Source organism: Mesoplodon mirus (assembly GCF_964341445.2).
Source record: "Mesoplodon mirus genome assembly, chromosome: 7".
Lineage (NCBI taxonomy): Eukaryota > Metazoa > Chordata > Mammalia > Artiodactyla > Ziphiidae > Mesoplodon > Mesoplodon mirus.
In genome coordinates this window covers 13,655,062-13,680,161 of record NC_138983.1, presented here as the reverse complement: position 1 = coordinate 13,680,161, position 25,100 = coordinate 13,655,062, and the positions used below count along the sequence as shown (strand labels likewise).

The following is a 25,100-nucleotide window of genomic DNA, read 5'->3' as shown; positions in this document are numbered from 1 at the left end:
CAGATGGGGGATGGGTTGGGAAGGAAGGGCCAGATGAACCCAGGTCCCCTGTTTGTCCAGGATCAGGGCCTCTCCAACAAGCCTCTCTACTTAAAAGCTCAAAGTCCCTTCCACTCTCCCCTTCAGGGCTCCCCCTACCAGAGAGTCTCCTTGTCATGTCTCCCCTTTGGTGGGTCACACCCTCACCTGGGATAACAGTCCCCTCCCTCTGGCCGGTAGTTGGGGAAGGTGTCACAGGCCCACTGGCCATTGGCCAGGGCCCCGCCTCCCTCGATCGGGGTCACAGTTTCACACGCAGGGGTCAGAGACCTCCTCACCTGGAGTCACAGCCCCCTCCCGAGGGAGGGGGGTCAATGGCACGGGCAGCGGTTACAGTTTCACACGCGGCAGACTCACAACCTTGGACCGAGGACGCGCCCTCCCTCGTCAGGGGTCCCAGTTTCCCGCCCGGGAAGCCCTGGTCCCTCCCCCGAGGCCAGCGGCCCCTCCTCCCGAGACATGGTGCCGGTCCCACGGGGCCCAGGCTCTCCCGAAGTGTCCCTGGGGGCCGGGCCCGAGGTCTCGGTGCTCAAGAGGCCCGCGCCGGCCGTGTCGCCTTCGCTGGAGGCCGCGGAAGACTCGCAATCCTTGGCCTCGTCGCTCTTCTGGCCCTCCTCGCGGCCGCCCCCGCGAGCCCGGGAGTGGGCAGGTCGTCGCTGCGCCGGGCCGGGTAGGGCAGGATGGCGGCCGGCACGTTGCTGGAAGCCGGCCTGGCCCGGGTGCTCTTCTACCCGACGCTGCTGTACACACTGTTCCGCGGGAAGATGCCGGGCCCGGCGCACCGCGACTGGTACAACCGTATCGACAACACGGTGCTGCTGGGCGCGCTGCCGCTGCGGAACATGACTCGTCGGGTGAGCCGGGCCGCGCCGGGGCTGGGAGCTAGGCGAGCGCCGCCCGGGCCTCGGCGGTCCTTTCTGAGCCCCCTCTTTGCCTCGGCAGCTGGTACAGGACGAGAACGTGCGAGGGCTGATCACCATGAACGAGGAGTATGAGACGAGGTTCCTGTGCAACTCCCCAAAGGTGAGGCGCCGGGGCCAGTGGGCAGAACTGGAGCCGAGGCGCCCCGCCGGCCTCGCCCACCACCCAGGGCCGGCCTGGCGAGCCGGAGGAGGTTGGGGGAGGGGGTGCTGTAGGTGACCTTGCCGCAGAGACAGGCGTCCCAGGCTTTTTTGCCTCCTCAGGAGGAGGATCTGGTCCTCTAAGCTTAAATGGCTGCGGCTGGGGGTAGAAATTAATTGTGAAATAAAAACTGATGTGAAAGGCATTTAAAAGTAGAGTTGACAAACTTTGATTATTCCTTTGTGCACAAATGTATTCTTAATTTCGGTAACTCAAATCAGTAACCAGAACTGAAAGGCAACTTTTCTATGGCTTACTTTCATTCATTTGACACTTACTCAGCACGAAGTATGGATCAGACACTGTTAGATATTCAAGATGAAGGCCCTATAAACTGTAAAAAGAAAAGCTACGGCCAATCCCCGGTAAATTTATCATAAAACAACCCATTGCAAAAACTGCATAGGGTTCATTTGGTTTTGATTTGAGGGAATTTTATATATATGTTAGAGATGATAGTGGAACTCCAGAGCACTGCCATAAATAAAGTTCAGGCCTAAAACATACTTTTCATTAGATGTGAATGCTTATTTGTGGAACTCTTCATAATGGTTGTTAGATGTTGCCCTATCTTTATAGTGTTTGACTTCTATTAGCACTGCACAATTATCTTTCTTGTTTACTGTACTGATAGAGCCTAATGAACATGCAGTTTTTTCAACTGTAGATTTTTTTGAAATCTTGAAAAAAATTGTGACTCACATTTAAAATATATTGATCAGTGATGGTATACATTTTTAAAGAATGGGTAACAGTTCCTTGGATTTCCCACAGTATTTTGCCACAAGACCTCAGGAGTTATTAGCCAAAATGGTGAATGTTCCTTAACGTGGTCCGTCCTGTGGAGCAAGTCACAGAAAGTGCTCGTCTCTGGGTGTGAGGCAATTGACATTTGTGAGCAGCTATCTTATCCCACTAGCCTAGAGAAATCTCCAAGGCAGTGGTTCTCACATTTTAATATGCCTAAGAATTACCTGGCAGTCTTGTTAAACTAGCAGATTCCTAGGTACAACCCCCAGAGATTCTGACTCAGGAACTTTAGGGTGGGATCCCAGGAATCTGAACATTTAGCAAGCTCCCTAGGTGTTTCTGATGTAATTGATGTATAAGCCCCATGCTGCCAGATTTTGCTGTTTTTTGTTAATTTCATGAGCTGTATAAAATATTGACCCTAGTTCAGAGTCATACGTTTCTGGTTTGCTAAAGTGATTAATATCAAGAGTAGCTGCAGCCTACCTGAAGTCTTAAGGCAAAATAAAAAATAAAGTTGCCCAGTTTGCCCGAGGCCTTATTTCTCCTGTTTATTCTTTTCTTCCTTCTAAGTGATAATATTTCACTAACAAAAGTAGGTGCATTATTTTAATTTTAAAATAACTCTATTTTCTACCCCATACCCTCTCAAAAAAAGTGGTAAAAAAGAGGAGGCTTATGGACAAACAGAAAGTTCTTGCAAAACGTAGTAGTCCAGCCTTGCAGCTGGATCATGCAAAAATAGTTACACAGCTTTTGTAGATGAATTTTATACAGCTCGTATTTTGTAGCTAAAGATTCAAATACTTTAGCTTTGGTACTAAAGCTACTAATGGTACTTTAAGAACACTTTAAATCTTGGACATAATCCTAACTCAGTAGCATTGCTGTTGTGTGCTGAAAGACCAGCCATGTAGGTCAGCCATTTTAAAGACATTTCTGAAAAGAAGTTTCTTTTTAGGCAAACAGTAAACAGTATATTCACATTGTTGTAAACCGTGAAGCTTCCTTGTTGTTTTGCTGCCTCTTGGGAGCCCATCTTCCTACCATTCACATCAGGCTTTTTTCATTTTCTTTTCTATGCTGGTGGACGACCTCGTTCCAGGAGTGGAAGAATGTAGGAGTCGAGCAGCTGCGGCTCAGCACGATAGACATGACTGGAGTCCCAACCTTGGCTAACCTCCGGAAAGGAGTCCAGTTTGCTCTCAAGTACCAGTCGCTAGGCCAGTCTGTCTACGTGCATTGTAAGGCTGGGCGTTCCAGAAGTGCCACTATGGTGGCAGCATATCTGATTCAGGTAGAAAAGGTCTTTCTGGACCGGTCCCCTTTACAGCAGATCTCCAGTCTACTGGCAGACCTTGCTAGGAGTCATGTTCCCAATTTCAGGCTGTTGGGAGGTGGAAAGCACCTGAACTTTGCAGACAGGCTGACCTCTGGCTTTGTCACCGGCCAGCTGTGTGACCTTAGGCAAAAGTGGCTTCCCCTCTCCATTGCTCAGTTTCCTCAAACTAAATGTGTTGTGAAGCTTGAATGAGAAAGTATGTCAAGCACTGACTTAGAACAAGCACTCAAAAAATGGAGTTGCAAAGGATGCTAATACCAGCAAAAGCCTAGAAACACTTGTTATAAACATGTCAGGAAATCTAGTTCTGTAGATAATAGTGCTGGTCACTTACAGCTCTATAGGACTCACGTTTCTTTAAGTATTTCAGAGTAAAGTTCTGGACATTAATTTCTAGAAACAGTGGCTCCAACAGAATTTTGCCTATCAATTTGTTATGATCGGCAGGTGGGATGCCTTTAAAAACTTTTAGAAGCCAGTACTCTAGTCCATCCTTTCCTTTTACAAACCCCCGGCTCATTTTTGTTACCTGTGAGGCCCCTGCAGAGCATTTACTAAGTAATATAGATAGTTTAAGGAAAAAAGAAATGTAAAGATAAACAGCCTGGCCTTGTGTTACTGTGGACCGGTGAATATATGATTTAACAATACTAAAGCTTTGGTCATTAGGACTCTGTTTTGCTGGAAACTGGGTGTCAGGAGATATTTTGGGCAGTGAGAACTGAACCAGCAGGCTAAAAATCTATACTTTCTTGGTTCTATTGAGTTCTAAACCAGTAAGTATCCTGAGGACACAAAGATAGCCAGCCCTCCTAGTTAAATTTTAAAAGTACTCTTTTCTAGACATGGTGACAAGTTGCATAAAAACATCGACTGTGTACTCTTTCCAGGAAACTCTTGTAACCAACAGCCTAGCTCAGAGAGGACATCTAGTAGGCCTAGGCCCGCTTGAATTTAGGATCTCAGCTTCATGTGTTCAACCTTCTATTTCCAGGGTTTGGCAGAATAAAAATTAGATAGAAAGACTGATTTGTGTCCCCCGCTTACCTCCCCCAGCCTATTGCATCGAATTGTGGGACTTTGATTGAAGGGGTTAAAGTGCTCTCCCACTTATAATATGTGGGGCATGGCTTTTAACTCCCCGCAAAGTGGAATTTTTTAAAAAATGAAATTCTGAGAGCCCTTTAGCACTTATTATTGGGTCAGGGACACCTTAACACCTGGTCCTTTCTTTGATTTCCCAACCCTGCACTTCAGGTGTACAACTGGACTCCAGAGGAGGCCGTAAGAGCCATCACCAAGATCCGGTCACACATCTACATCAGACCTGGCCAGCTGGAAGTTCTCAAAGAGTTCCACAAGGTGATCACTGCAGGAGCAGCAAAGAATGGGACTTGTCACACATCACAGATGTGAAGTACATGGATTAGAAAGAACTCAGAACAACCCTGGCTTGCTACAGAATGAAAATGTTTAACAGGACCAAAGGGGCTTAAGCCCAAACTTGACATAATAGAAATGTGCTAAGTAATGGTTAATTTCACTCCCTGTGTCTTGTTTCATTTTCTTGAAATAACACTGTTGTGTGACTAGGAAGATTTAGTGTGGCTTCTATTCATGGGGCCTGGGGATATGGGACAGGGATAAGGGTTTATTTCCAAAGGTCAAAGAAATCTGTCGTGCACCTGATGTTGTGCCTAATGATATTTACCCCACAACTCAAAGACATTTAACACTAGGAAAAGAGAAGAGAAATACTCAGCTATGGCTCTTTGCCACTGTCAGAATCCTAATTCACTGGCCCTATGGGGCTCTCCTCACTTGGAGCAGTCATCCTGTATGCAGACAAGGAAGTATGGGATTCAATCAGTATTGTGACTGACTTAGAAATGTGCAGGTATGTAATTAGTTTCCCTTAGGAAGTCACCCCTTCAGAATTCAAAACAGACACACATATCCCTTCAAAAACTTTTATTTGTATGAAATAAGCAAGTTCCTAGCTCTTGGCTTAGCTTAGAGTTTTTAAAAGAGTAGAGACATATATTTGAGTTTGAAAAAATTTTCTGCGATTAATCAGAAATAATCCTTTCTACTTCTTTCTGGCTTACTCCTTGGAATAAGTCAAAAATAAAACCAAAATATACATTTCTTGACAGATAGATGAAAAACAATAGACGAACGTCCTGAATTCTAGGGTAGACTCTTGCTGGTGAAGGACACCCTCAGCTTAGTCCATTCTCCCAACCAAAGCCTGAAGGAGAACTCTTAACACCTAATTCTTCGTGGAAAAATGACCAATTAGCCACTTAACAGGCTACGGAAAAAAAGGAAGACTGGGCATCTTTCCTTCTGTCCCGGGATCAGGGGTGCTTCTATGTAACACTGATCAGGTGAAGAGGGGAGGCTGTGCCTAAGGGCGGAGAAGAGGCTTGCTCTACGTGCTCTGCAGGGAGGCACAGGATTACAAGGGGATGGCGAACAGGCTGGCCTACTCTCAGTTCAAGCAGCCAGCTAAGAAGCAGCAGTCTAAAAAGCCCCAAACGGAACACCCTTATGAGTTCAAGGGTTGAGGCGCTGCCTTTCTAACATGTGCCAAAAAAATAACATAGTACCTGAATGGGGGCCTCTGGGACTTTGAGTTTGGATGGGTAGGTGCTGGAGAAAGGGAGGGCAAAAGTCAGCTGCTCTTCCCCTCACAGCTTTAGGCCAACACAAACTGCAAATTGGTAAGCAGCACCTTAACGCCTGTAGTGACAGTTACAGTCGAAGTGGCAGGATCAAGCTTGTAGGTGCTGGCATCCCCCTTTTTATATCGGTCCCGAAAAACATAGATGCTCCCGTTACAGCTGGCGATCTTCCAGAGGGATGGGGCAGAGCTCCAGGCCTCAGGAAGGCAAAGCCGGGTAAAGCTGTCTAGCAGGGGATTGTAGCACACCAGGGAGTCCCCTTCAGCCACGATGAACACCAGGTCCTTATGCACAGCTGCGTGCATGCGGCCAGCGAAGGGCAGCACATAGGGTTTCACGTGACACTTATCTGTCTCTGTGTCAAAGCACTGGATGAGTCGGGACGGTTTGGTAAAGAAGTCCAGGTCATTCTCCTCCCCCCCTAGTAAGTAGATGATCCCGTTGAGGTTGGCACCAGCGGCCCCTGACACAGCCACCTCTAACTGGGTTGTCTCAGTCCAGACGTTATCACCTACCCGATAATAGATAACTGCATTGGAGAGGGTATCCTGCAGTGTCTTGCCACCCAGTGAGTATATGGCATCTTTCCCGGGCACAGACACCAGGGTGTGCTGGAGTCGGTCACGGGGCAAAGGCGCACACCATTCCCAGTCCACGGTGGCATTGTTGCACTTCCACATGCGCCGTGGGATGGACCCTCCCACCACGTACAAGTCTCCGCCATGCTTGCAGGCTGCAGTGATCTGGTGGCACAAGCTGTTTTGGCCACTCACACTGATGGAGTCATCTTCTGCACAATGTAAGGACAGAGCCAACGAGTGGGTACGAGATGACTCTTTCCCGATCAGGTAAATGTGTACATTCTCCCCAATTTCCTGTTGGTGAAATTAAAGGTATAAATCGTATCTATCAGTTCTAGGCTAAGGCTCACTTGAGACACATATCCTTAAGGTCCTAGGCCACACACTTGTACCTTGCTCTAACCTACAATGCTCTACTTACCGTGTGTCATCCTGACTCTCCTCTAATCACTTTCAGGCATCTTATGCTGGAACAGAAAACCTGTTACACTCATTCCAGCCTTTTTTATAATTATCATGAGCTGGTACTTCGGATTATTAATGTAATGATGAGAGTAGTTCTCTCAAGGAGCTTTGGAGCCCAGAGGCTGGTGGCTTCTGGTCTCTCACACACATCCTCCTCCCCAGCTCTTATCAGTTTCAAGCCAGAGACTTATTTACCAGCATCAAAGAGGCCAGGCCAATAAATGGCTGGAATGCATGGATATCATGGTGTCCCAACCCTAAAGATATCTGCCTTACCTTCAAGCTAGTCCTGAGTGACTCTGAAAAAGCCTCTCTTTCTTCTTTATTAAAATTGATCCAGGCTTCTATTGCCTCTGTTGGGTTCTGGGAACATGGAACTCCATCTGTAAAAACCAGAGGAAAGGTATGGTCAATGGCAATCTGACAATCCAAAAGGGAAATTTAGAACAAGTGGCTTTAAAAACGTGAACATCTTTGTCAGACTACCACCATGTATGTATATGTATGTGTATGAGAAATTAACATAAAATTGCCTTGTTTCTTTTTTTGTTTGTTTTTTTGGGCAGCATCATGTGGCATGCGGGATTCTAGTTCCCCGACCAGGGATCTAACCCGTGCCCCCTGCAGTGGAAGCGTGGAATACTAACCACTGGACTGCCAGGGAATCCCCCAAAATTGCCTTGTTTCTTTTTTTATAATTTATTTATTTATTTATTTATTTTTGGCTGCATTGGGTCTTCGTTGCTGCATGCGGGCTTTCTCTAGTTGCGGTGAGCAGGGGCTACTCTTTGTTGCAGTGTGCAGGCTTCTCATTGCAGTGGCTTCTCTTTTGCAGAGCACAGGCTCTAGGCACACAGGCTTCAGTAGTTGCACGCAGGCTCAGCAGTTGTGGTTCGTAGGCCCTAGAGCGTAGGCTCAGTAGTTGTGGCGCACGGGCTTAGTTGCTCCGCGGCATGTAGGATCTTCCCGGACCAGGGCTCGAACCTGTCTCCCCTGCATTGGCAGGCCGATTCTTAACCACTGCGCCACCAGGGAAGTCCCTGCCTTGTTTCTTTTAATCAAAATGGATGATTTGATATTCTCCTACTTGCCATGGAAGCAATCTACTAGGCTACAAAACTCAAACTTGAAGTATGGTTATACCTCACTTGCGGACTCAGGACTGTTACCTAAAAGTTGGCAAATCACTTGAGAAGCTTCTTTTTTTTTTTAAGAAGATGTTGGGGGTAGGAGTTTTTATTAATTAATTTATTTATTTTTGCTGTGTTGCGTCTTCGTTTCTGTGCGAGGGCTTTCTCTAGTTGTGGCAAGCAGGGGCCACTCTTCATCGCGGTGCGTGGGCCTCTCACTATCGCGGCCTCTCTTGTTGCGGAGCACAGGCTCCAGACGCGCAGGCTCAGTAGTCGTGGCTCACGGGCCTAGTTGCTCCGCGGCATGTGGGATCCTCCCAGACCAGGGCTCGAACCCGTGTCCCCTGCATTAGCAGGCAGATTCTCAACCACTGCGCCACCAGGGAAGCCCCGAGAAGCTTCTTATTTAGGTATCTTGACTCACTGTCAATTTACTTACGTAACTAGTCCCACAAATACATGCAAAGTACGGAATGGATGAGACCACTTATGCACAAGAGAGATGAGAATATAAATGCAGATAGCTCCTCACTACCTTTTGTGGCTAAGTGCTGCTTTTTCTTTTTCTTTTCAATCCAATATTTGTATATACTGTGAAATGTTGCTTTGTTTTCCTAGCCTCTTTGTCTGGAAGGGACTCTGTCTCTGATATCAGCTACTAAATCTCAACTCACTCTCTCTCTGAAGGTATCTAAATTCTTATCAAGAATAATAATGTAAGCTAACACCAGGAAGCCTGAGGGTACCCTTCTCCTAAACTAGAACGTTCACTGAACATCATACCGGTGTAGCTGGGTATGATGTTCCCCCTCTCTCAACTTACCAGAGATGATATCAGTGAGTAGGTGGTGGGGTAAGTGGAGAAATTCCTCTGTGCTCTGCAGCTGGGCCAGGTGGGCCTTGGCACAGTGCTTGGCAGCAGTGTAGAGCTCAGGATCACTGTGTCGATCTGCCAGCCACATCACCTGAAGACAGTTGCCCACCTGCACTGTGCGGGCCAAAAACCGAGAACACTCCTCAAAGAGAGATGTCAGCTGATACATGTCTGACACCTCATAAATTTCCTGCAGCTCCTCAGCTCGAAGTTTCACAGTCCCATGGTAGATATAATCAACCAGGAGCTGGAAAACAGACTCGCTGACATCCTGCAGCACAATTACCCGGTTGTGGGCCTCCTTCAGGTTGGAAGTGAACATGGACCGGAAGAAGCAACTCTGAGCTGAGAGGACCAATCGGTGCAGCTGAAACTCCCGGCCTTCCACTGAAATGGTGACATCAGCAAAGAGCTCTTCCTCCAAACACAGTTTCATGATGCCTTGAGCCACACGGCCTGAGTGTGACCTGTCTTTGAAAGTGTAGTTCACAAAGTAGTTCTCATCCATGGATGCTCCAGGCTCCTCTGGTGATTCCATGGTAGTAGCCAACTTCTCTCTCTGCCAGCTGTCTGCAAAACACCACCACCCTGAATAATTTAAGTAATCCATAGCCAGTCTATGAATCCAATTGTCCAATGCAGGGAGGGAGAAGGGAAAAGTGAGCGCACAGTCGGCCCAGATTAGCCTTAGTCCTGGCCCTGTTAATGACATCTCTATGTTCTCCTTCAACCAAAGCTGGACTCACTCTCTTGCAGTGACATCACATTCCTAATGAAATAAAAATTTCATACTCTGGGTGTTTCCCTGAGAAAACACGGAATACTCCTTTCCTTTATGTAACAAAAGGCCTGGTATTTAGGTCAACACATGAAAGCGAGGGATTGGAGAAAGCCTATGATTTTAAAAGCCTGGGGAAAAGCCTTAATAACCAAATAACTATTAGCATAAAACTTGTGAGGCTCGGGGCAGCAGAACCTGACAAAAAGATCCCCATGTCCTTGTGGCCAGGCCCCTCTTTCCCCGCGCAGGGAATCCAGACAGTACAATCTGAGGTTTGTCCTGGGACATCTCTCAGATGCACATTTGTTCTTTTCTGAGCCTCTCCCCGGCACTTCCCTGCTCGTCCTAATGACTCCCCAAGGCTTCCTCCCAGAACTCGAGACGGAGCCCAGCCGTCCCTAGCACGGGGCCCGAGGAAGCCCGTCGCCACGTGCAGTGTTCCCGCTCCACCTGGAGGCGCCTGGGAAACGGTCGCTAGGGAAACCATTCTTCTCTCCCCCTCCCCCTAGCCTTGCCCGCCGGCCCTCATCAAAAGCTTAGCTCAGGGAGCGGGGGAGGGGTGTGGAATGTGGAACCCAGACCGCTCGCCCCTTCTTCTCTCACCAGTCTGGTTCCTTAGGATCCTTGCCTTCTCTCCAGCCTCTGTCACACCAAGCTAGGGCACGTTCACCTCACGGTTTCCCCACCTGCTGGCTTCGCTTTCTCACCTGCCTTCCCTCCTTTCATCCCGAAGCCCGGAACCCGGAATCCGGAACCCGGAACCTCTGCTTCCGACCCCGCGTCCGCCCGGAAGAAGATCTGTTGCACACTTCCGTTTCCGGTCCGTGCCCTTGGGGCTCCGTGTCCTATAGGTCTGCCCTCGGCTACCTGGAGTGCATCCGGGGAACATGGCGGCGGCGGCGGCGGCAGCGGCTCGGGGGTGTTGGCTGGGGCTCGTGGGGTCCGCTAAGCTGGCCAGAGGTGAGCAGTGGACAGCCGGCTGAGGCCCGGGGCAGGAACGGCTACACGCCCAGCGCAGGGAGTTCCTCAGGCCTCACCCTGCGCTTCGGTGTCTATCTTCCCATGCAGTGGCCTGGAGACCCTCTGTGCTGTTGCTGCCGGTGAGGAGGGAAAGCGTTGCGGCAGACACGCGCCGTGAGTATGTGCGGGTCCGGCCCTTCTCGGGACTACAGGCGGGGCCCCGTTCATTCCCTTTGTCAGATGTTTGCCCCTGTCCTGGGCTGCCCTCCCCTGCGTTTCCTGGCAAGTCTCTGTTTGTCCTTAGAGAGCTGACTCCAATGGTCCTCACTCTGCAGGCAGAATCGGGCCCTCCCTGTGCCCTTAGGCCTCTCTGTTGTGGTCCTGTTGCCCCTTGTCCATTTCCATGATTCCCTTTTTCTCTGATTAAACTGTCAGCCTTTGAAAGCAGGAAACATAAACTTTGGGCCTCTGAGTCTTGTTATAATAGTAGCCCACGTTACTTGAATGCTTATTGTGTGCCAGGCACCTTGCTAAGCGATTAATGAATGATTATAGTCTTCACAACAATCTTATGAGGTAGACGGTATTATGCTCTTCTACTGTAGAGCAGGAAATAGTCCAGAGGAGTAACTTGCCCAGGATCACAGCACTAGTAAGTGACAAAGTAGGCCTGCCTGCTGCCAAAGGCAGAGAAAACTTAACGGTTACTCTGCAGCCTATGATGTGTGGTTGCCCAGTGATTTAGTGTTGTACGAATGAGTGTACGGAGATAAGTTACAGCCAAGATAATACAAGTGGGAGTCAGGAAACCTGACATTTCCCCCTTTCTGGGCCTCAGTTTCCTCATCTATGTCCAAAAAAAAAAAAAAAAGGTTTCAACTACATAATCTGTGATGGCTCTTCAGCCCTGAAGTTCTTAGCTGGAGAACCTGCTATGAGCCAGATGCTAAGGAGATTAAGAGAAGCAAAAGTTCTGGTTCTCATGCTTAAAGAGCTTCTAGTGTGGTAAGAGAGCTGAGACATATGCTGCTTTAGCAGAAATGCAGGCATTGTGAAGGAAGAACCATGGAGTAGTTTTGAGAAGAGTCAAACAACCCAGCTGCAGTAATAAGGTGAGTCTTTGTGGACTGTGTAGGTGGCATTTTCCCTATGTTTTCATCACTTCCTGTTCCATGGAAGAGGAAGCTTCCACTTCACCTTCCTCAAGGTTCTGTAGGGAGTCCTGACTGGGAAACAGCACCGCTTACAAGCTCAAGAGACTGAATGCAGGGCTGGCTGCTGCCTTCTACTTTCCTTTCTTAAATATGCCTTCTCTTTCCAGCCACTGTCAGACCACAGAATGATGTGGCCCACAAGCAGCTCTCAGCTTTTGGAGAGTATGTGGCTGAAATCCTGCCCAAGTATGTCCAACAAGTTCAGGTAATATTCACTACTGTTGTTCGGGTTTGGGTCAAGAAAGAACCATGTTGAGACTTCCTTGTCGGTCCAGTGGTTGGGACTCCGCACTTTCGATCCTTGGTTGGGGAACTAAGATCCCACATGCCACGTGGCATGGCCAAAAACAAAGAACAAAAAACAGTAAAAGAAAGAACTGTGTTCTCAGGGCATGTGGAAGTGGGCAGCCTGGAATCAAACCACAGACTCCTCCATCCCAACTCGGTCTTTTTTCTCTGCCTTAAACCAGGAGACTCCAGCTGAAGTTAGCTGCTCCCTTTGTAGCTTTGTTCCTTCTCCTCTCCTGTTCCGTGTCTGCAGGTGTCCTGCTTCAATGAGTTAGAGATCTGTATCCATCCTGATGGAGTCATCCCAGTGCTGACTTTCCTCAGGGATCACACCAATGCACAATTCAAATCCTTGGCTGACTTGACGGCGGTGGATATCCCCACCCGGCAGAACCGTTTTGAGGTCAGTCAGGAGATTTGAGGTTTGGAGAGTAAAGGAGGGAAAGGGGACAGAACAGTTTTAGGGTGATAGCTACTTTTGGGAACCATAGCCTCCTTAGTTTCTGTTCAGGTCAAACAATACAACACAGCAGTTAAACCAGGGCCTCGGAATCAGGCAGACCTTGAGTTTGAATTGTAGCTTTGCCATTAGTAGGCTGTGTGGCTTCAAACATTTTGTTTGATTTTTCTGGCTTTAGTTTTCTTATGTGCAAAGTAAGTACAAAAAAAGCATAAAACCACCCTAGCTGATAGGGTGGTTGTGAGGATTAAATGAGATAGTATGGGTAGCCTGTAGCACACAATAAGTTCTCAATACATATAGCTATTGTTATTGTTAGTATGGTCATCTACTTTTTGCCAGATCCTGGGATTGAGAGAGAAATAACACCCAATATCTGCCCTCCAGGAGTCCCCCACACTCTAATGAGGAAGGAGGACACATAAAACAGTTTACTGTAATAATATAATTCATGGGATGTTACAAGAACACAGGAGAGGCACTTAGCCCTGTCTAGAAGGCTTTTATGAAGGGAGAGAGAGAGTTTGTGCTGAATCTTAATGGATAACTAGGAGACCAGGAATTAGGCCAGTGAGGGAGGGCAGGTCGGCAGGCATCCAGTCGCATGAGCAAAGACAAGCATCCTGACAGGCTGAGCTATAGTGTGGCTTAGGCCTTTGGAAGTCTTTGCGAGTTAAAGAGCATCTTGAGGTTTTGAACTTCGGGACAGAAGGCAGGTTCACAGGGTGGGACTTTAACCCACCCTGTATCCTCATTATTATGCTCCCACTCGGGGACTTCGGTCCCAGACCCCTCAGCCTGTGGTCCTCTTGGTCCTCCAGCTCCCTCCATTCTCCCTAGATTGTTTACAACTTGCTCTCTCTGCGTTTCAACTCCCGGATCCGTGTGAAGACCTATACAGATGAGCTGACACCCATTGAGTCTTCTGTGTCTGTGTACAAGGCAGCCAACTGGTATGAGAGGGAGGTGAGTTACTGGACGTGGTGGACCCACCTCTGGGCCGGAGTTGCAGAACTGATTGAAATTACTGGATACAGTGCAGCCCGTCACCCTGTGTTGGCTGTGATGGCTGGTTGCCTGAGTGCCTCTTTTTTCTAGATTTGGGACATGTTTGGAGTCTTCTTTGCTAACCACCCTGACCTAAGAAGGATCCTAACAGACTATGGTTTTGAGGGACATCCTTTCCGGAAAGATTTCCCCCTGTCTGGCTATGTTGAGGTAGGAGCCTTGGAACTGGGCAGCAGTCTGGGCAGGGAGGACTTGGTAGAGATCCTGCTCAGGAATTATGGCCATTGGATTGTGGTGGCTTAAGAGCATCAGTACTGGATTCCATCCTAGCTCCACTCTGACACAGTTTTCTCATCTGCAAAACAGGAACAATAATAATACTTAACAATAGTAGATTTGCAGAAAACGAATTGATGTATGTTTAAAAGGGGAGTATTGTAAATGTTCAGTTGATGTTAGCCATATTTTAATGGTCATTTTAATGACCAAGGCAGACTTGAGGACACAGTTTGTCACCAAGATCTGAAATTGGAGTATCTTTTCACCCTGCCCTGGATGTCTGAGAAGGCAAGACACTACATGTTCAGCCCTTGAGAATGGCCAGAGGCAAGACCAGTAACAATTGCCTGTAAGAGCCTTATAAAGAATTTCAGTGCTTTACTTTACCATTGCAACATGTTGCAGGTTATTAGCAGGAAGATGGTTTATTGTATACACACACACGTGATTTTGTAGCAAAGAAACTTTTTAGAAATGTTGGGATAGTGGCAATCCAGCCCATCACTTCATACCCAAATGCTCCTGTTTTCTTAGTGTTTAGCATGGTCCCATTCCCAGCACCCAGTTGTCTTTACCTTATCCAACTGATCGTCCAATAACAAGAAAAGCCATGCCACATTTATTGCCTTGCATCTTGGCAGTGATAAGGCCAAGGCCACAGGGCCTGAACTTGAGTGCTTGCCAGCTTAGGTTTATTGTTTCCAGCCACTGACTTGCTCCCTCATCATGGGCAAATGCTTACCGTCAATTTATAAGAGTGTGTTGAGGGAATTCCCTGGCGGTCCAGTGGTTAGGACTCCACACTTTCACTGCCACAGGCCCACGTTCATTCCCTGGTTGGGGAACTAAGATCCTGCAAGCCACACAGTGCAGCAAAAAAAAAAAAAGTGTGTGTGGATGGGTGAGCAAAGTCAGTTCTGATGGAAAAGGAGCTCAGACCTCATGATGTGGGGATGGTGGGCAGGGGGGCCTGCCTGGGTGATGGCAGGGCATGAGATAGAGGCCGTTTTAGACTGTTTGGGTTGTGATCTGATGGGTAACACAGATGAGGATGGAGACTTACAGAAGCTGGGACAGAAGTCAAGGACAGAGAAGTAAAGGGGCTGAGGAAGGCTTTGGGAAAGTGGGCCTCTAGTGGCTGTAGCAAGGTCTTCCTCAGTGCTCAAGCCTGCCTTTCTCTTCTGCAGTTACGCTATGACGATGAGGTGAAGCGGGTGGTGGCCGAGCCGGTGGAGTTGGCCCAAGAGTTCCGCAAGTTTGATCTGAACAGCCCCTGGGAGACTTTCCCTGCCTATCGCCAGCCCCCTGAGAGTCTCAGGCTTGAAGCTGGAGACAAGAACCCCGAAACCAAGTAGTTTCAGGGAAGGCATGTGTATCCTAGAAAGCGCCATATCTATCATTGAGTGTCCCTGTAAATAAAATCCTACTTAGATTCACCACTTCCTGTGTGCTTTTTGCGAAACGCGGGGCTTTCACTGTTGTGGCCTCTCCCGTTGCGGAGCACAGGCTCTGGATGCTCAGGCTCAGCGGCCATGGCTCACGGGCCCAGCCACTCCGCGGCATGTGGGATCTTCCCAGACCGGGGCACGAACCCATGTCCCCTGCATCGGCAGGCAGACCCTCAACCACTGTGCCACCAGGGAAGCCCTTCCTGTGTGCTTTTCATGAGAAGTGAGGCTTTTGACTCAGGAGAGCGGGGAGGTGCAGGCAGGGGTTTTGCCAACTCCCTTAGACTCTTCCAAACCGGGAGTCTATTTTAATGGGACTAAATAGTGCAGTTGCAGACACGGTGACCGGCAGGCCTGGATATACTTCTGAGAGAGAGATTCTGGAGCTGAAATTGAAAGTTCTCACAATCCACAGGGCTCAGGATGGGTGTGGCAGGGCCTCTCCTGAGAATTGGAGGGGTCTTAACTGCTGGAGAAAGCCCCTTGTCACAGCATACTGTCTGGTGGCAGCTGATGGATCCAGGGGCCTGGGTGGAAATAGGGCAACCTCCACCCACCCTCATCCTCATCCTGTGCAAACAATCACAGGGTTCCACGGGCCAACAGTCAGAGCCAAGAAGAGCTTCAGCTCATTTTGAACCCTGTGTCCTGCTCCCTGCAAGCTGACAGCCCATCATGCTTGGGCTGAGGGAATCTTCCTGCACTCTGGCCTGAGCTGAGAATGCTGTAAGCAAGCAAAGGGGGTCCCAGTCTGGGGCAAAAGACAATCAGGAGCTGCAGATCTGTCTGCCAGGAAGCAGCACTCCGCACCCGGCCAGTGTGCAGTCTGTTCAGCTCCTGGCTGCATGCCTGAGGTGGAAGTGTTTCTCTGCCTGTCAGTGGGCCGCTCAGCCAGCACACCAGGCAGTTGGAAGACCAGGCTTTGCAGCTGTTGCTCTTGGCTACTGAGGGGCTCCCAGGAGGCTGGGCCGGACTGGGCTGGGCTGGACTGGGTGTCAGGGGCTGGACTCAGCTGCAGAATGTTTTGGGGGTGACGACAGATAGTAGTGTAACTGCCTGGGCTCTTGCCTACCTTTTTATTTTTTTAATTAAAAAAAAAATTTATTTATTTTTGGCTGTGTTGGGTTTTCGTTGCTGCGCGCGGGCCTTCTCTAGTTGCGGCAAGCGGGGGCTACTCTTTGTTGCAGTGCGCGGGCTTATTGCAGTGGCTTCTCTTGTTGCGGAGCACGGGCTCTAGGCGTGCGGGCTTCAGTAGTTGTGGCACGTGGGCTCAGTAGTTGTGGTGCACGGGCTTAGTTGCTCCGCAGCATGTGGGATCTTCCCAGACCAGGGCCCAAACCTGTGTCCCCTGCATTGGCAGGCGGATTCTTAACCGCTGCGCCACCAGGGAAGCCCCCCTCTCGCCTACCTTTTGGGAGGGCTAAGTCACAGCTGTTTGCTACCAAACACCTTCTTCCTATTAACTAAGCATCCCGCCCATCTGGGCAGGAATAGGCTAAGGGCCCGACAAGCCAGGAGCCAGGCTCTTACTGCCAGCAACCACAGATTCCACATTTCTGTGGGATGGAAAGGGCCCCTAGGAAGCCAGAGCCAGCCCCTCCCTTCCGTTAAGCACGGAAGAATGACACACAAAGCAGGGAACGGCTAGAGCCTGCAGTGGAAAGTTGGAGCCCTGGTGTGTGGCAGGCGGACAGAGGTGCAGAGAGCAGCCGGGGAGAATAAGACTCAGAGGACGTGGTGGGCCACGGCTGGGACGATGCAGTTCCTGGCTTGGTTAATGGTAGCCATTTGCTTCCTCCCTGGGGTGACTACAACCCAGCACCGTACAGGTACCGGGGCCTTAGGGTGGGGTGGACAGGAGCCAAGGAAGGCTGCTGGCTGACAGCAGTTACACTTGGTCCTATCTGAGCCTAGCAGGGCTTAGGGACTGAGAGCATGATGGGTAGCAGGCTGACCTGTGCTGTGGGGTGGGGGAGGGAAAGGCGTGGGCCCCACCCAGAACCAGAAAGGTCCGGGTGAAGTGAGGGGAGATAGCCCTAGGTGCTCTCAATGGGCCCGGGGCTTATTCTGGCTGGTGTGCAAAGGAGGACCTCTTAACCTGCTCTGGGCTTAGGACAATCATTCCAAGGGTTAGGCTGCACCCCAGAAGAGGGGTGAAGGAAGCTGCAGCAGACATCCTGCCTTGCCTGGCCTCCCTGCCTTGCACACGGTCACTTACCGAGGAGCAGGAAAGAAACAGGTTCTTCTCAACGGGGTCCTCGAACTTTGGGGAGGGTCACTGGCACTGTTTTAGGTCACACTCCCTAGATGATTATAGGGAGGGGAAATGGGAAGTGAAGTGTCTTGTGACCCGTTGGCATGGAGCTCTTGGACAAGTGAACTGCAGAAGTTCAAGGAGGAGTCCCAGACATTTGCCAAGACAGTATCTGGGTTTGGGATGATGCTTTTGGGATCACAAGGCCTATGCCTTGTGAATGAGAGAGTGAATGTCAATGTGCATATGTGTGTAGGGGGAGGTGGACATGGGATGGCATTCCTGTTCTTTTGTAGATAGAAGAACCTCTAGGCACCCCTACCAGGCAGCTTGAGGGGACTCCTGGGAGGCTGGGGTGTTCAGGGTGGAGCTTGGCAGGGCCCTGACTCCTCTCTGCTGCCCCAGGGCAGCCCATGGACAGCACCAACGTGGGAGGTGGCCTGCAGGAGCCAGAGGCCCCGGAAGTGATGTTTGAGGTCTTTCCTCCAGCCTGGGACATGGGGGTGGGAGTGTCCAGATGTCCCTAAGCTCAGGGTTGGGAAGGGGGATGCCTCAAGCTGGGGCTGCTGGGGGAGGGGAGCCAACCCAGCATGGGTCCTACTGCCTGCTTATGCCCCCCCGGCCCCGCTCCCTAGGCCCCAGCCCACCCCTTACATGGCTCCCCTTGCAGCTGCTCTGGTCTGGGCTGGAGCTGGATATCATGGGGCAGCTGCACATCCAGGACGAGGAACTGGCATCCACGCGTCCAGGCCGCCGGCTCAGTCTCCTCCTGCAGCACCATGTGCCCAGTGACTTGGAGGGTGCTGAGCAGCGGCTGCAGCAGTTCCAGGACCTGCGGAAGGGACCCCCTCTTAGCCCTTGGGACTTTCAACATCTGCTCCTCACAGGCCTGTCCTGTGTCTACCGGCTCCCTGTGGCTAGTGAGGCTGAGGAGAGAGGTCGCTGGGCCCAGGTCTTCACCCTCCTGGCACAGGAAACACTCTGGGACCTGTGCAAGGGCTTCTGCCCCCAGGGCCAGCCCCCTTCTCTGGGGCCCTTGGCCTCTACCCTTGACCCCTTCCCCTAACCCTCCCCTTCTGCCTGTCATTACCACCCCAGCCCCCTCCACCCCGCCCCCTACCTAAGCCAGACCCATGTTGGCCAGGGGCCTCCATCTGGCACCTGGTTCTTCCCACTGTGTTCGGGCCTCTGGGCTCGGCTTGTACCCCGGACCCCAGCTTACCCCTCCCCCATCTTCTTCCTTGGGCCCAGGCTCTGGGTCCCAGGCAGCAGGCACAGACCTAAGGGCAGGACTTGCAGGCAGTGTGAGTGAGGCGGGGGGCGGGGGGTGTAGGGGTCAGGGTTGAGAAGTGTGTTTAAGAGATGCTGAAAGGGAAGCTCCCAAGTAAGGCCAGGTCAGACCCTCCAACTCCTACCCTGGCAGTCCCATGAGAGGCAGAATCTACAGGAAACTCCTAAGTGCTCAGTGCCCAGTCCTAATGTAGATACCTCTTTTAAACCTAGCCAAGGCTCTGGGGGTCCCTAAGCCTCCAAGTACCCCGTGTGGGCTAGGAGAATAGACTGGACACTTTTAGGTCAGTCTGTTGGAGGAATGGAAGGAGGCGGTGGAGGAACATTATCTTCTGCGGGGCAGGGAAGTGAGAAGTGTTTTTTGGCCCATATCGACAAGGCTCAGAGGAGGGAGTAAGGCTGGAAGGGGACTGAGGCTGGCTGGTGTAGTCCTGATCCTGTGTAGCTCATCCCATAAAATGTTCTGTTCTAGGCTCCTGCAGCCCTGTGTCCTTGTGTGTCAGAGTAAGCTGTTTAACTCGTGCCTTGGGCAAACCACCCTCCCCATCCCGGGAGGGCAGGAATCAGGGCAACCAGATATCAGCTGCTCGTCCCATGCGCACGCCCTACTGGGAAAAGGAATGTACCGTTTCCTTCAATCCCGTAGCCCCAGTGAGGCAGCGGGGTGAAGTCCCTTGTCACAAAAAATGACCAGATGGACCCTAAAAGTAACGTCGTAGGTCAACGGGGAGGAATTACAGGGACTGACTGGAAAGGGACATGAAGGGGAGGCCCACAACGGGGTTAGGCAAGTCGGGTTCAATCAAATTCCCACCTTCTCGCCCTCCCAAGGCCTGACTGAATGCTGCCCTCTGCCTTCCGACCCCCACCCGGGGCCAGCTGTAGTCAGTCCCTCCCGCCCCACCCGAGACAAAAGCGTCGCAGTCAAGACAAAGCGCAGAACCCTGGCAGACAGGCGCCGGCGCAGGCCCACTTTATTCGCAGAGTCCAGCCACGCTGGGCGGGCCGTCATGCTCGCGCCGGCGGGACATTCGGGCCGAAGTCCCGGCTTGGCATGCACGCCCCGGGCCGCCCGGGGCTCCTCTCCGGGTCGTGGCTCAGAGCTCCGGAGGCCGGAGGCCGGGCGGGCCGGCGGGGATAAGGTCGGGGTACACCAGGAAGCCGGAGAAGGTGATGTACTTGCCGTGGTTGCTGTAGGCGCCGTAGCCGTCGTGGTCGTGGCTGAGCAGCCAGACGGCGTCGCCGCGCCGCAGCGCCAGCATCACGCTCTGGCTCTGCATCTCGCGACGCCGCGACGCGCCGTCGTCGTAAATCATGGCCTGCACCTCGTCGCGGTTCTTCATCAGCTTCACCGACAGCGTCTTGCGCGGCAGCTTGCCCAGCGTGAAGGAGAAGAAGTAGGCGCCGGGCAGGCGGCAGCGGAACACGCCAGCCGCCGCGTCGAAGTCGCCGCCGATGTTGACGAGCTCAGTGTCGAAGGCTAGGGGCCGGTGCCGCGGCCCCGGGCCCGCGTCCGAGCCCACCAGGCTGCGCGTGCGCGCCGCCGAGAACGCCGAGCGCGGCTCCGGGGGCGCGGGCGGCCCGCGCGCAGGCGCGTCGGCGTCGGCGTACACCAGGTAGCCGCTGAAGGTGGCGCCCGGTGCCCCGAGCGCGTACTGCTGGGCGCCGTGCAGCCGCAGCCACACCGTGTCGCCGTAGTCGAGCTGCAGCATGGCGCTCTGGCTGGCAGCGTGCCGCGCGGCGGTTCGCCGCTGCTCGTCGAAGGCCAGTGCCTGCACCTCGTCGCGGTTGCGCACCAGCATCACCGACAGGCTCTTGTGCGGGGCCTTGCCAGCCGTGAAGGAGAAGAAGTAGGCGCCGGGCACGCGGCAGCGGAACTGACCTGTGGCCGCGTCGAAGTCGCCCCCGATGTTCACGTACACCTTGTCGAAGGTCACCGCCATCTCCGACGTGCCCTCCAGGGGGGTGGTGCGTGCTGCCGAGAAGGCCGAGCGCAGCTCTGTTGAGCCCGGAGCCGGAGCCGGGCCCAGGGCCCAGCAGGCGACCGGGCCCAGCATGCCCAGCAGGAGAGGCAGCATGGCGCCTGGGAGGGGAGGCACGAAGGGAAGGAGACAAGGGTTGGGCAGGGGCGGCCTGGAGACGGGTTCCCTTCACAGACCCGCCCTTGACCCACAACTAGGACTCCTAGTTTCCTACACACTTGGACTAGGTCAGTGGTTCTTAAAACTTCATGGGGCCTCAGTGTCACCTGGAGACCCTGTTAAAACACACATTGTTGGCTCCCACCTCCACCTCATCTAGTATGAGGCCCGAGAATTTGCATTTCTAACAAGTTCCCAGGTAATGCAGAGATGCTGCTAGTCTAGGGACCACACTTTGGGGACCATTAGATTAGGCCAGTTTTTTTTTTTTTTTTCCTCTCTTCTTTTTTTGTAACCACCGAACTCCTTTTTCAAGTGAAAGCTCACAGACATATACCATAGATGCAAGCAGAAATGCTCTGGTCAGAGGGTCCTATATCCCTGTCTGCTGGGCTTACACATCCCCTCCTCCTTGACACCCAGGGGCCCTGGAAACGCAGAAGGTGGTCAGGGGGTCTCTGAGTTTCCTTCAGCCTCCGATTTGCTGCATTTTCCTGTGTCTATTCTATGGTCCTTACTTAGCCTGCCCCTCTCTCAGGCACTGGCTCTCTATACTGATATCCTCCATGATGGCTGCTGGTTAAGCCCCCATTTTGGCCGGAAAGGAAATAGCCGCTCCCTGACCCATTTCCTGGCCTCTGACCCAGTCAAGGGTCAGCTCCCACACTGGACCTCTGGACTTCTTGCACTAAAGAGGCCAGAACAGATGGGCTTTGAGGTAGTTCCCTCCCCCTGTAAAATCAGTGTAAGAGAAAGAGACTCCTTCCTCTGGGCTTGTGGGCTGGTCACTGAGGGGAAAGAGAGAGCCAGGGGCTGCTGGGGATACGGTGGGAGAGCAACAATTCCAGTACGGCTTTGGCAAGTCTGTGAGGTCAGCAGCTTGGTTCCTCAGTAGTAGTGGTGGAGTGGAGAGGACTGACAGCTAAACCTGGGCCCAGGTCCTGGCTCTACCCGTTACACGCTGTGAAACCTTAGGCAAGTTCCTTAATTTCTCTGGGCATGGCTCCCTCTGTGTAATTGGGGAGGAGACCTGCCTCACAAGCTTACTGTGAGGATGCTCTGAGAAGGCAGGTGTGAACACCTTCGTTGGATGGCAGTGCAATCAATATTTTGAGAAAATCAATCTGATCAAGTTCTTTTTTTAATTAAATTTTTAATTTTATATTGGAGTATAGTTGAAGATCAAGTTCTTGACATAAGGGGTTAGGGTTCAGTAATTCCTACCCTTGGAAACTTGGTAAAGGCACTACTTAACTCAGAGGACTAACTCTCCAAGGGTAGGATTACATAATGCTTCCTAGTAGGGCATAGGCTTTGGGGATTGAATACCCTGAGGGCCTGAAGTGGAGGCAAAGCAGAAAAGAAAATGAGCTGGTAACAGCCTAGGCCGTGGGCCTCTATGGGAAATGCCCGGGGAGTGTGTGTATCTTTGTGTCTCTTAGAGACACCAGGGACCTGCCAAGAAGGGTTGCCAGGTGCAGCTGTGATGTGCTGCACACAACAAGGACGTTCACCTGAGGGTAGGTGGGTGCTGAAGTCCAACCCACATTTTACTTGCCCAACTGTGTGGAACTGCTGCCCCTGGGGGAAAGTGTGCCTTTTTCTAATTCTCATAGTAAGACCCCCAAGTCCCTAGCCCAGCTGAACATTCTCTCCTTACACAGGAAGTACCTTCTCTCATTCTTACAAAGGTGCCCCATGGGCTAGCCAGTACCCTTGGTGAGGGCAGGGGCAGGGAGGGGGGGCATGTGCAGTAGTGAAGATTACACGTCACGGTATTCAGTGCAATCCCTTTCACAGAGCTCTTTGGACACGTCTGGTGTCACAGCCAACCTGCGAGACAGGAAGGCCTTCTCCTGTTTTATAGGGGAGAAATCCAAGGCCCAAAAAGGGGAAGCATTTTGGCCCAAGGCCACTCATGGAGCACTGAGGCAAGCCTTGAGGTCTATTTGACTCCAAATTCAGTGTGCTTTCCTCTCCACCACCTTTCCATTCTGAACACAGCTATTTCCAGCCAACCTGTCATCTGCCTCAGTTTCACTTTTCGCAAAAATAGAAGTGGAATGAGTCTTGAGGTCTAGGGTGAAGGGGAAAGAAAGCAAAACCAACCAAAAAAATATTCTTAATGTTTTTGTCTTCTGGGAACATCTCAACTCTTCCTGACACTGCTGCTCTCCTAGCAGGTCTTGCCCCAGGAGCACCTGCCCACTCGACCCTCAGTAATCTTCCTGCCAAGCCTGGTGCACCCTGCCAGTGCCAGAGGGTCCTCCTGTGTGTCCAGTACGCAGCCTCCATTTCACCCACCACTGCCCATTTCTCAGATCTGTGGGTCCCCATCCTTCCCTAAACCCCCTTCCCGGAGCAGGTCAGAGGTAGCGGGTGTCAGGTGGGCATCACAGCTCCAGGGAAGGAAATGGCTGTTCCTAGCTCCATCCAGGTGAGGCTCAAAATAATCATCCTCAAAGAGAAAAAACTAGGACACATGCGCTGGACAGACCCAGAACCCTGGAACCGAGGGTGGAGGTGCAGCCATGTCAGGCTAAGGGGATTCTAGAGACCCCTCCCTACCAAACCTCAATTCCAATCACCCCCTCCCTCAAGCTCTGCCCAAACCTCCCTCCCCACCTACCTTGAAAACCCCTCAGGCTCCCAAGAAGATAAGTCCCCCTTTCACAGACGAAGCCAATTAATCCTTTCTCATTAAAACAAACAAACAAACAAAAAAAACCCAAAACCAAAACCCTCGGAAAACGGTACCCCAGACCCTCTCTCCCCCAGACCTTCCTTTATCCATCCCTTCGGAGTAAAAGCCCTTGAGCCTCTTTCATGAAAAAAAGCTCCCAGGTCCTCCTTTCAGGGAAAAAGGACCCAATTCCCCGGCCCCCGCTTCCAGTCAAGGAGAAAGCCTGGCTCCCTGCGCCCCAGAGCAGCTCTCACCTGGCTGGGGGCGGCGGTCGGTCGGCTTCTCTCCGAGCCCGCGATCCGGCTCCGGGCTCCGGGCTCTGGGCTCCGGGCGGGCGCTGGGCTGCGCACTGACCGCCCGCGCTGCGGCGGGGCCGGGCCTGGCGGGGCCGGCGGCGGCGGCGGCGGGCGGGGCGCTGGGACCCCGGGGTGGGCTCGGGGTGGCGGGGCAGCGAGGGAAAAAGGGCTGCTGAAGAGCGAGGCTCCGGGGCCGCGCGAGGCGAGGCGGGGTAGGGGCGGGCAGGGGGAGAGGCGGGAGGGGAAGCGAGAGGGAGGGGCGCACCGAGGCTGGGGAGCCGAGCGGCAGGGCCCAGGGGCACCGCACGAAGAAGGCCCCCCGCGCAGGCAGCGCGAGCACCGGGCTCTTCCTCCTCCGTGACCTCCCTAAAGCTTAATCCTCTGGGTCTGGAGAGCAGGCATCATTAATCCAAGTTAGCAGATGGGGAAACTGAGGCAGAGCCCAAACTAGAGGTGGCTCAGAGCACTCTACAGACCAGCCTTCTCCCTGGTTTGAGGAGAGGGGACTGGAGCAGGGCGCAGAGACTGGACTAGCCTCTGGACTGCAAGGACAGTGGAAGGTGAGAGTTTGGCTGGGACAGATGTCCAAGCTGAGTGGCACCGGGGGAGGGGGTCTGAGGGAAGAGAAGGATAAATGGATCAATGCTGCCAGTAAAGGAAGGGCTTACAGTGACCTAACCGTCATCTCACCTCCAAATCGGAAAATGCCTATGGTTGATAAGGAAGGAAGGAGGCAGACAAAACCCCCAGACATCAGAGGGTCAGCCTGTGCCCCCGGGGAGGGGGTGAGGAAGGAGGGGAGTCCTTGGGGCAGAATTGAGTGTTGGCAGAAAGGCTGCTTCCACAGCGTCCGCAAGGAGGGAGAGGGCTGAGAAGGGCAATGGGAGGGCTCCAAGGGCCTGTTTGCAGAGGGACACTGACACCCTGCCTAGCTGGGCCGCGGTGGCAGGACCCAGCAGGACACCAGGGCTGGGAACAGCTGTCTTCCCACCGCAGCACTCACCGAGG

General features: G+C 52.1%; 5 protein-coding genes and 1 long non-coding RNA gene across 10 annotated transcripts; 3 read left to right on the top strand and 3 right to left on the bottom strand.

Annotated features, from left to right (window-relative positions):
* Positions 1–432: 432 nt before the first annotated feature.
* On the top strand, positions 433–4,796 carry PTPMT1 (protein tyrosine phosphatase mitochondrial 1). Of its 2 annotated transcripts, none has more exons than XM_082627095.1 (4): positions 433–893; positions 982–1,062; positions 3,017–3,155; positions 4,511–4,796. In XM_082627095.1, exons 1-4 carry the CDS (start codon positions 720–722, stop codon positions 4,681–4,683), a joined length of 567 nt encoding a protein of 188 aa, XP_082483221.1. In that variant the 5' UTR covers positions 433–719; the 3' UTR covers positions 4,684–4,796. The 2 variants fall into 2 exon arrangements, with proteins under 2 accessions (XP_082483221.1, XP_082483220.1); XM_082627094.1 differs by having other exon boundaries at positions 442–893; positions 3,017–3,208.
* A 142-nt stretch (positions 4,797–4,938) lies between these two features.
* On the bottom strand, positions 4,939–10,562 carry KBTBD4 (kelch repeat and BTB domain containing 4). Of its 2 annotated transcripts, none has more exons than XM_082627090.1 (4): positions 10,479–10,562; positions 8,940–9,560; positions 7,263–7,369; positions 4,939–6,815 (listed from the first exon to the last, which is right to left on the bottom strand). In XM_082627090.1, exons 1-4 carry the CDS (start codon positions 10,495–10,497, stop codon positions 5,955–5,957), a joined length of 1,608 nt encoding a protein of 535 aa, XP_082483216.1. In that variant the 5' UTR covers positions 10,498–10,562; the 3' UTR covers positions 4,939–5,954. The 2 variants fall into 2 exon arrangements, with proteins under 2 accessions (XP_082483216.1, XP_082483217.1); XM_082627091.1 differs by having other exon boundaries at positions 4,940–6,815; positions 10,375–10,535.
* A 42-nt stretch (positions 10,563–10,604) lies between these two features.
* NDUFS3 (NADH:ubiquinone oxidoreductase core subunit S3) lies at positions 10,605–15,419 on the top strand. Its single transcript, XM_082627092.1, has 7 exons — positions 10,605–10,731; positions 10,840–10,905; positions 12,053–12,150; positions 12,487–12,636; positions 13,534–13,659; positions 13,792–13,911; positions 15,168–15,419. Exons 1-7 carry the CDS (start codon positions 10,659–10,661, stop codon positions 15,333–15,335), a joined length of 801 nt encoding a protein of 266 aa, XP_082483218.1. The 5' UTR covers positions 10,605–10,658; the 3' UTR covers positions 15,336–15,419.
* On the bottom strand, positions 13,922–18,077 carry LOC309807460. Its single transcript, XR_014294575.1, has 3 exons — positions 17,647–18,077; positions 14,723–14,833; positions 13,922–14,056 (listed from the first exon to the last, which is right to left on the bottom strand). It is a non-coding gene; the product is annotated as an uncharacterized lncRNA (long non-coding RNA).
* On the top strand, positions 16,979–19,444 carry FAM180B (family with sequence similarity 180 member B). 3 transcript variants are annotated; one of them, XM_082627096.1, is made up of 3 exons: positions 16,979–17,257; positions 18,088–18,158; positions 18,353–19,444. In XM_082627096.1, exons 1-3 carry the CDS (start codon positions 17,185–17,187, stop codon positions 18,746–18,748), a joined length of 540 nt encoding a protein of 179 aa, XP_082483222.1. In that variant the 5' UTR covers positions 16,979–17,184; the 3' UTR covers positions 18,749–19,444. The 3 variants fall into 3 exon arrangements, with proteins under 3 accessions (XP_082483222.1, XP_082483224.1, XP_082483223.1); XM_082627097.1 differs by lacking the exon at positions 16,979–17,257 and adding an exon at positions 17,579–17,667; XM_082627098.1 differs by lacking the exon at positions 18,088–18,158 and having other exon boundaries at positions 17,172–17,257.
* A 552-nt stretch (positions 19,445–19,996) lies between these two features.
* C1QTNF4 (C1q and TNF related 4) lies at positions 19,997–24,320 on the bottom strand. The gene is made up of 2 exons (XM_082627093.1): positions 24,051–24,320; positions 19,997–21,055 (listed from the first exon to the last, which is right to left on the bottom strand). Exon 2 carries the CDS (start codon positions 21,048–21,050, stop codon positions 20,070–20,072), a length of 981 nt encoding a protein of 326 aa, XP_082483219.1. The 5' UTR covers positions 21,051–21,055; positions 24,051–24,320; the 3' UTR covers positions 19,997–20,069.
* Between the last annotated feature and the right edge of the window lie 780 nt (positions 24,321–25,100).

What these genes read in the sequence shown, in the direction of transcription:
- PTPMT1 (XM_082627094.1), top strand. Translation starts at nt 720, where the DNA reads ATGGCGGCCGGCACGTTGCTGGAAGCCGGCCTGGCCCGGGTGCTCTTC. An exon ending in TCCTGTGCAACTCCCCAAAG is followed by an intron (nt 1,063 to 3,016) that starts GTGAGGCGCCGG and finishes ACCTCGTTCCAG; the next exon opens with GAGTGGAAGAATGTAGGAGT. An exon ending in TGGCAGCATATCTGATTCAG is followed by an intron (nt 3,209 to 4,510) that starts GTAGAAAAGGTC and finishes CCTGCACTTCAG; the next exon opens with GTGTACAACTGGACTCCAGA.
- KBTBD4 (XM_082627090.1), bottom strand. An exon ending in ACTCACTGATATCATCTCTG is followed by an intron (nt 7,370 to 8,939) that starts GTAAGTTGAGAG and finishes TGGTTTTTACAG; the next exon opens with ATGGAGTTCCATGTTCCCAG. An exon ending in CACTCAGGACTAGCTTGAAG is followed by an intron (nt 6,816 to 7,262) that starts GTAAGGCAGATA and finishes TTTCACCAACAG; the next exon opens with GAAATTGGGGAGAATGTACA.
- NDUFS3 (XM_082627092.1), top strand. Translation starts at nt 10,659, where the DNA reads ATGGCGGCGGCGGCGGCGGCAGCGGCTCGGGGGTGTTGGCTGGGGCTC. An exon ending in CGTTGCGGCAGACACGCGCC is followed by an intron (nt 10,906 to 12,052) that starts GTGAGTATGTGC and finishes TTCTCTTTCCAG; the next exon opens with CCACTGTCAGACCACAGAAT. An exon ending in AGTATGTCCAACAAGTTCAG is followed by an intron (nt 12,151 to 12,486) that starts GTAATATTCACT and finishes CCGTGTCTGCAG; the next exon opens with GTGTCCTGCTTCAATGAGTT.
- FAM180B (XM_082627096.1), top strand. Translation starts at nt 17,185, where the DNA reads ATGCAGTTCCTGGCTTGGTTAATGGTAGCCATTTGCTTCCTCCCTGGG. An exon ending in TACAACCCAGCACCGTACAG is followed by an intron (nt 17,258 to 18,087) that starts GTACCGGGGCCT and finishes CTGCTGCCCCAG; the next exon opens with GGCAGCCCATGGACAGCACC. An exon ending in CCCCGGAAGTGATGTTTGAG is followed by an intron (nt 18,159 to 18,352) that starts GTCTTTCCTCCA and finishes CTCCCCTTGCAG; the next exon opens with CTGCTCTGGTCTGGGCTGGA.
- C1QTNF4 (XM_082627093.1), bottom strand. Translation starts at nt 21,050, where the DNA reads ATGCTGCCTCTCCTGCTGGGCATGCTGGGCCCGGTCGCCTGCTGGGCC.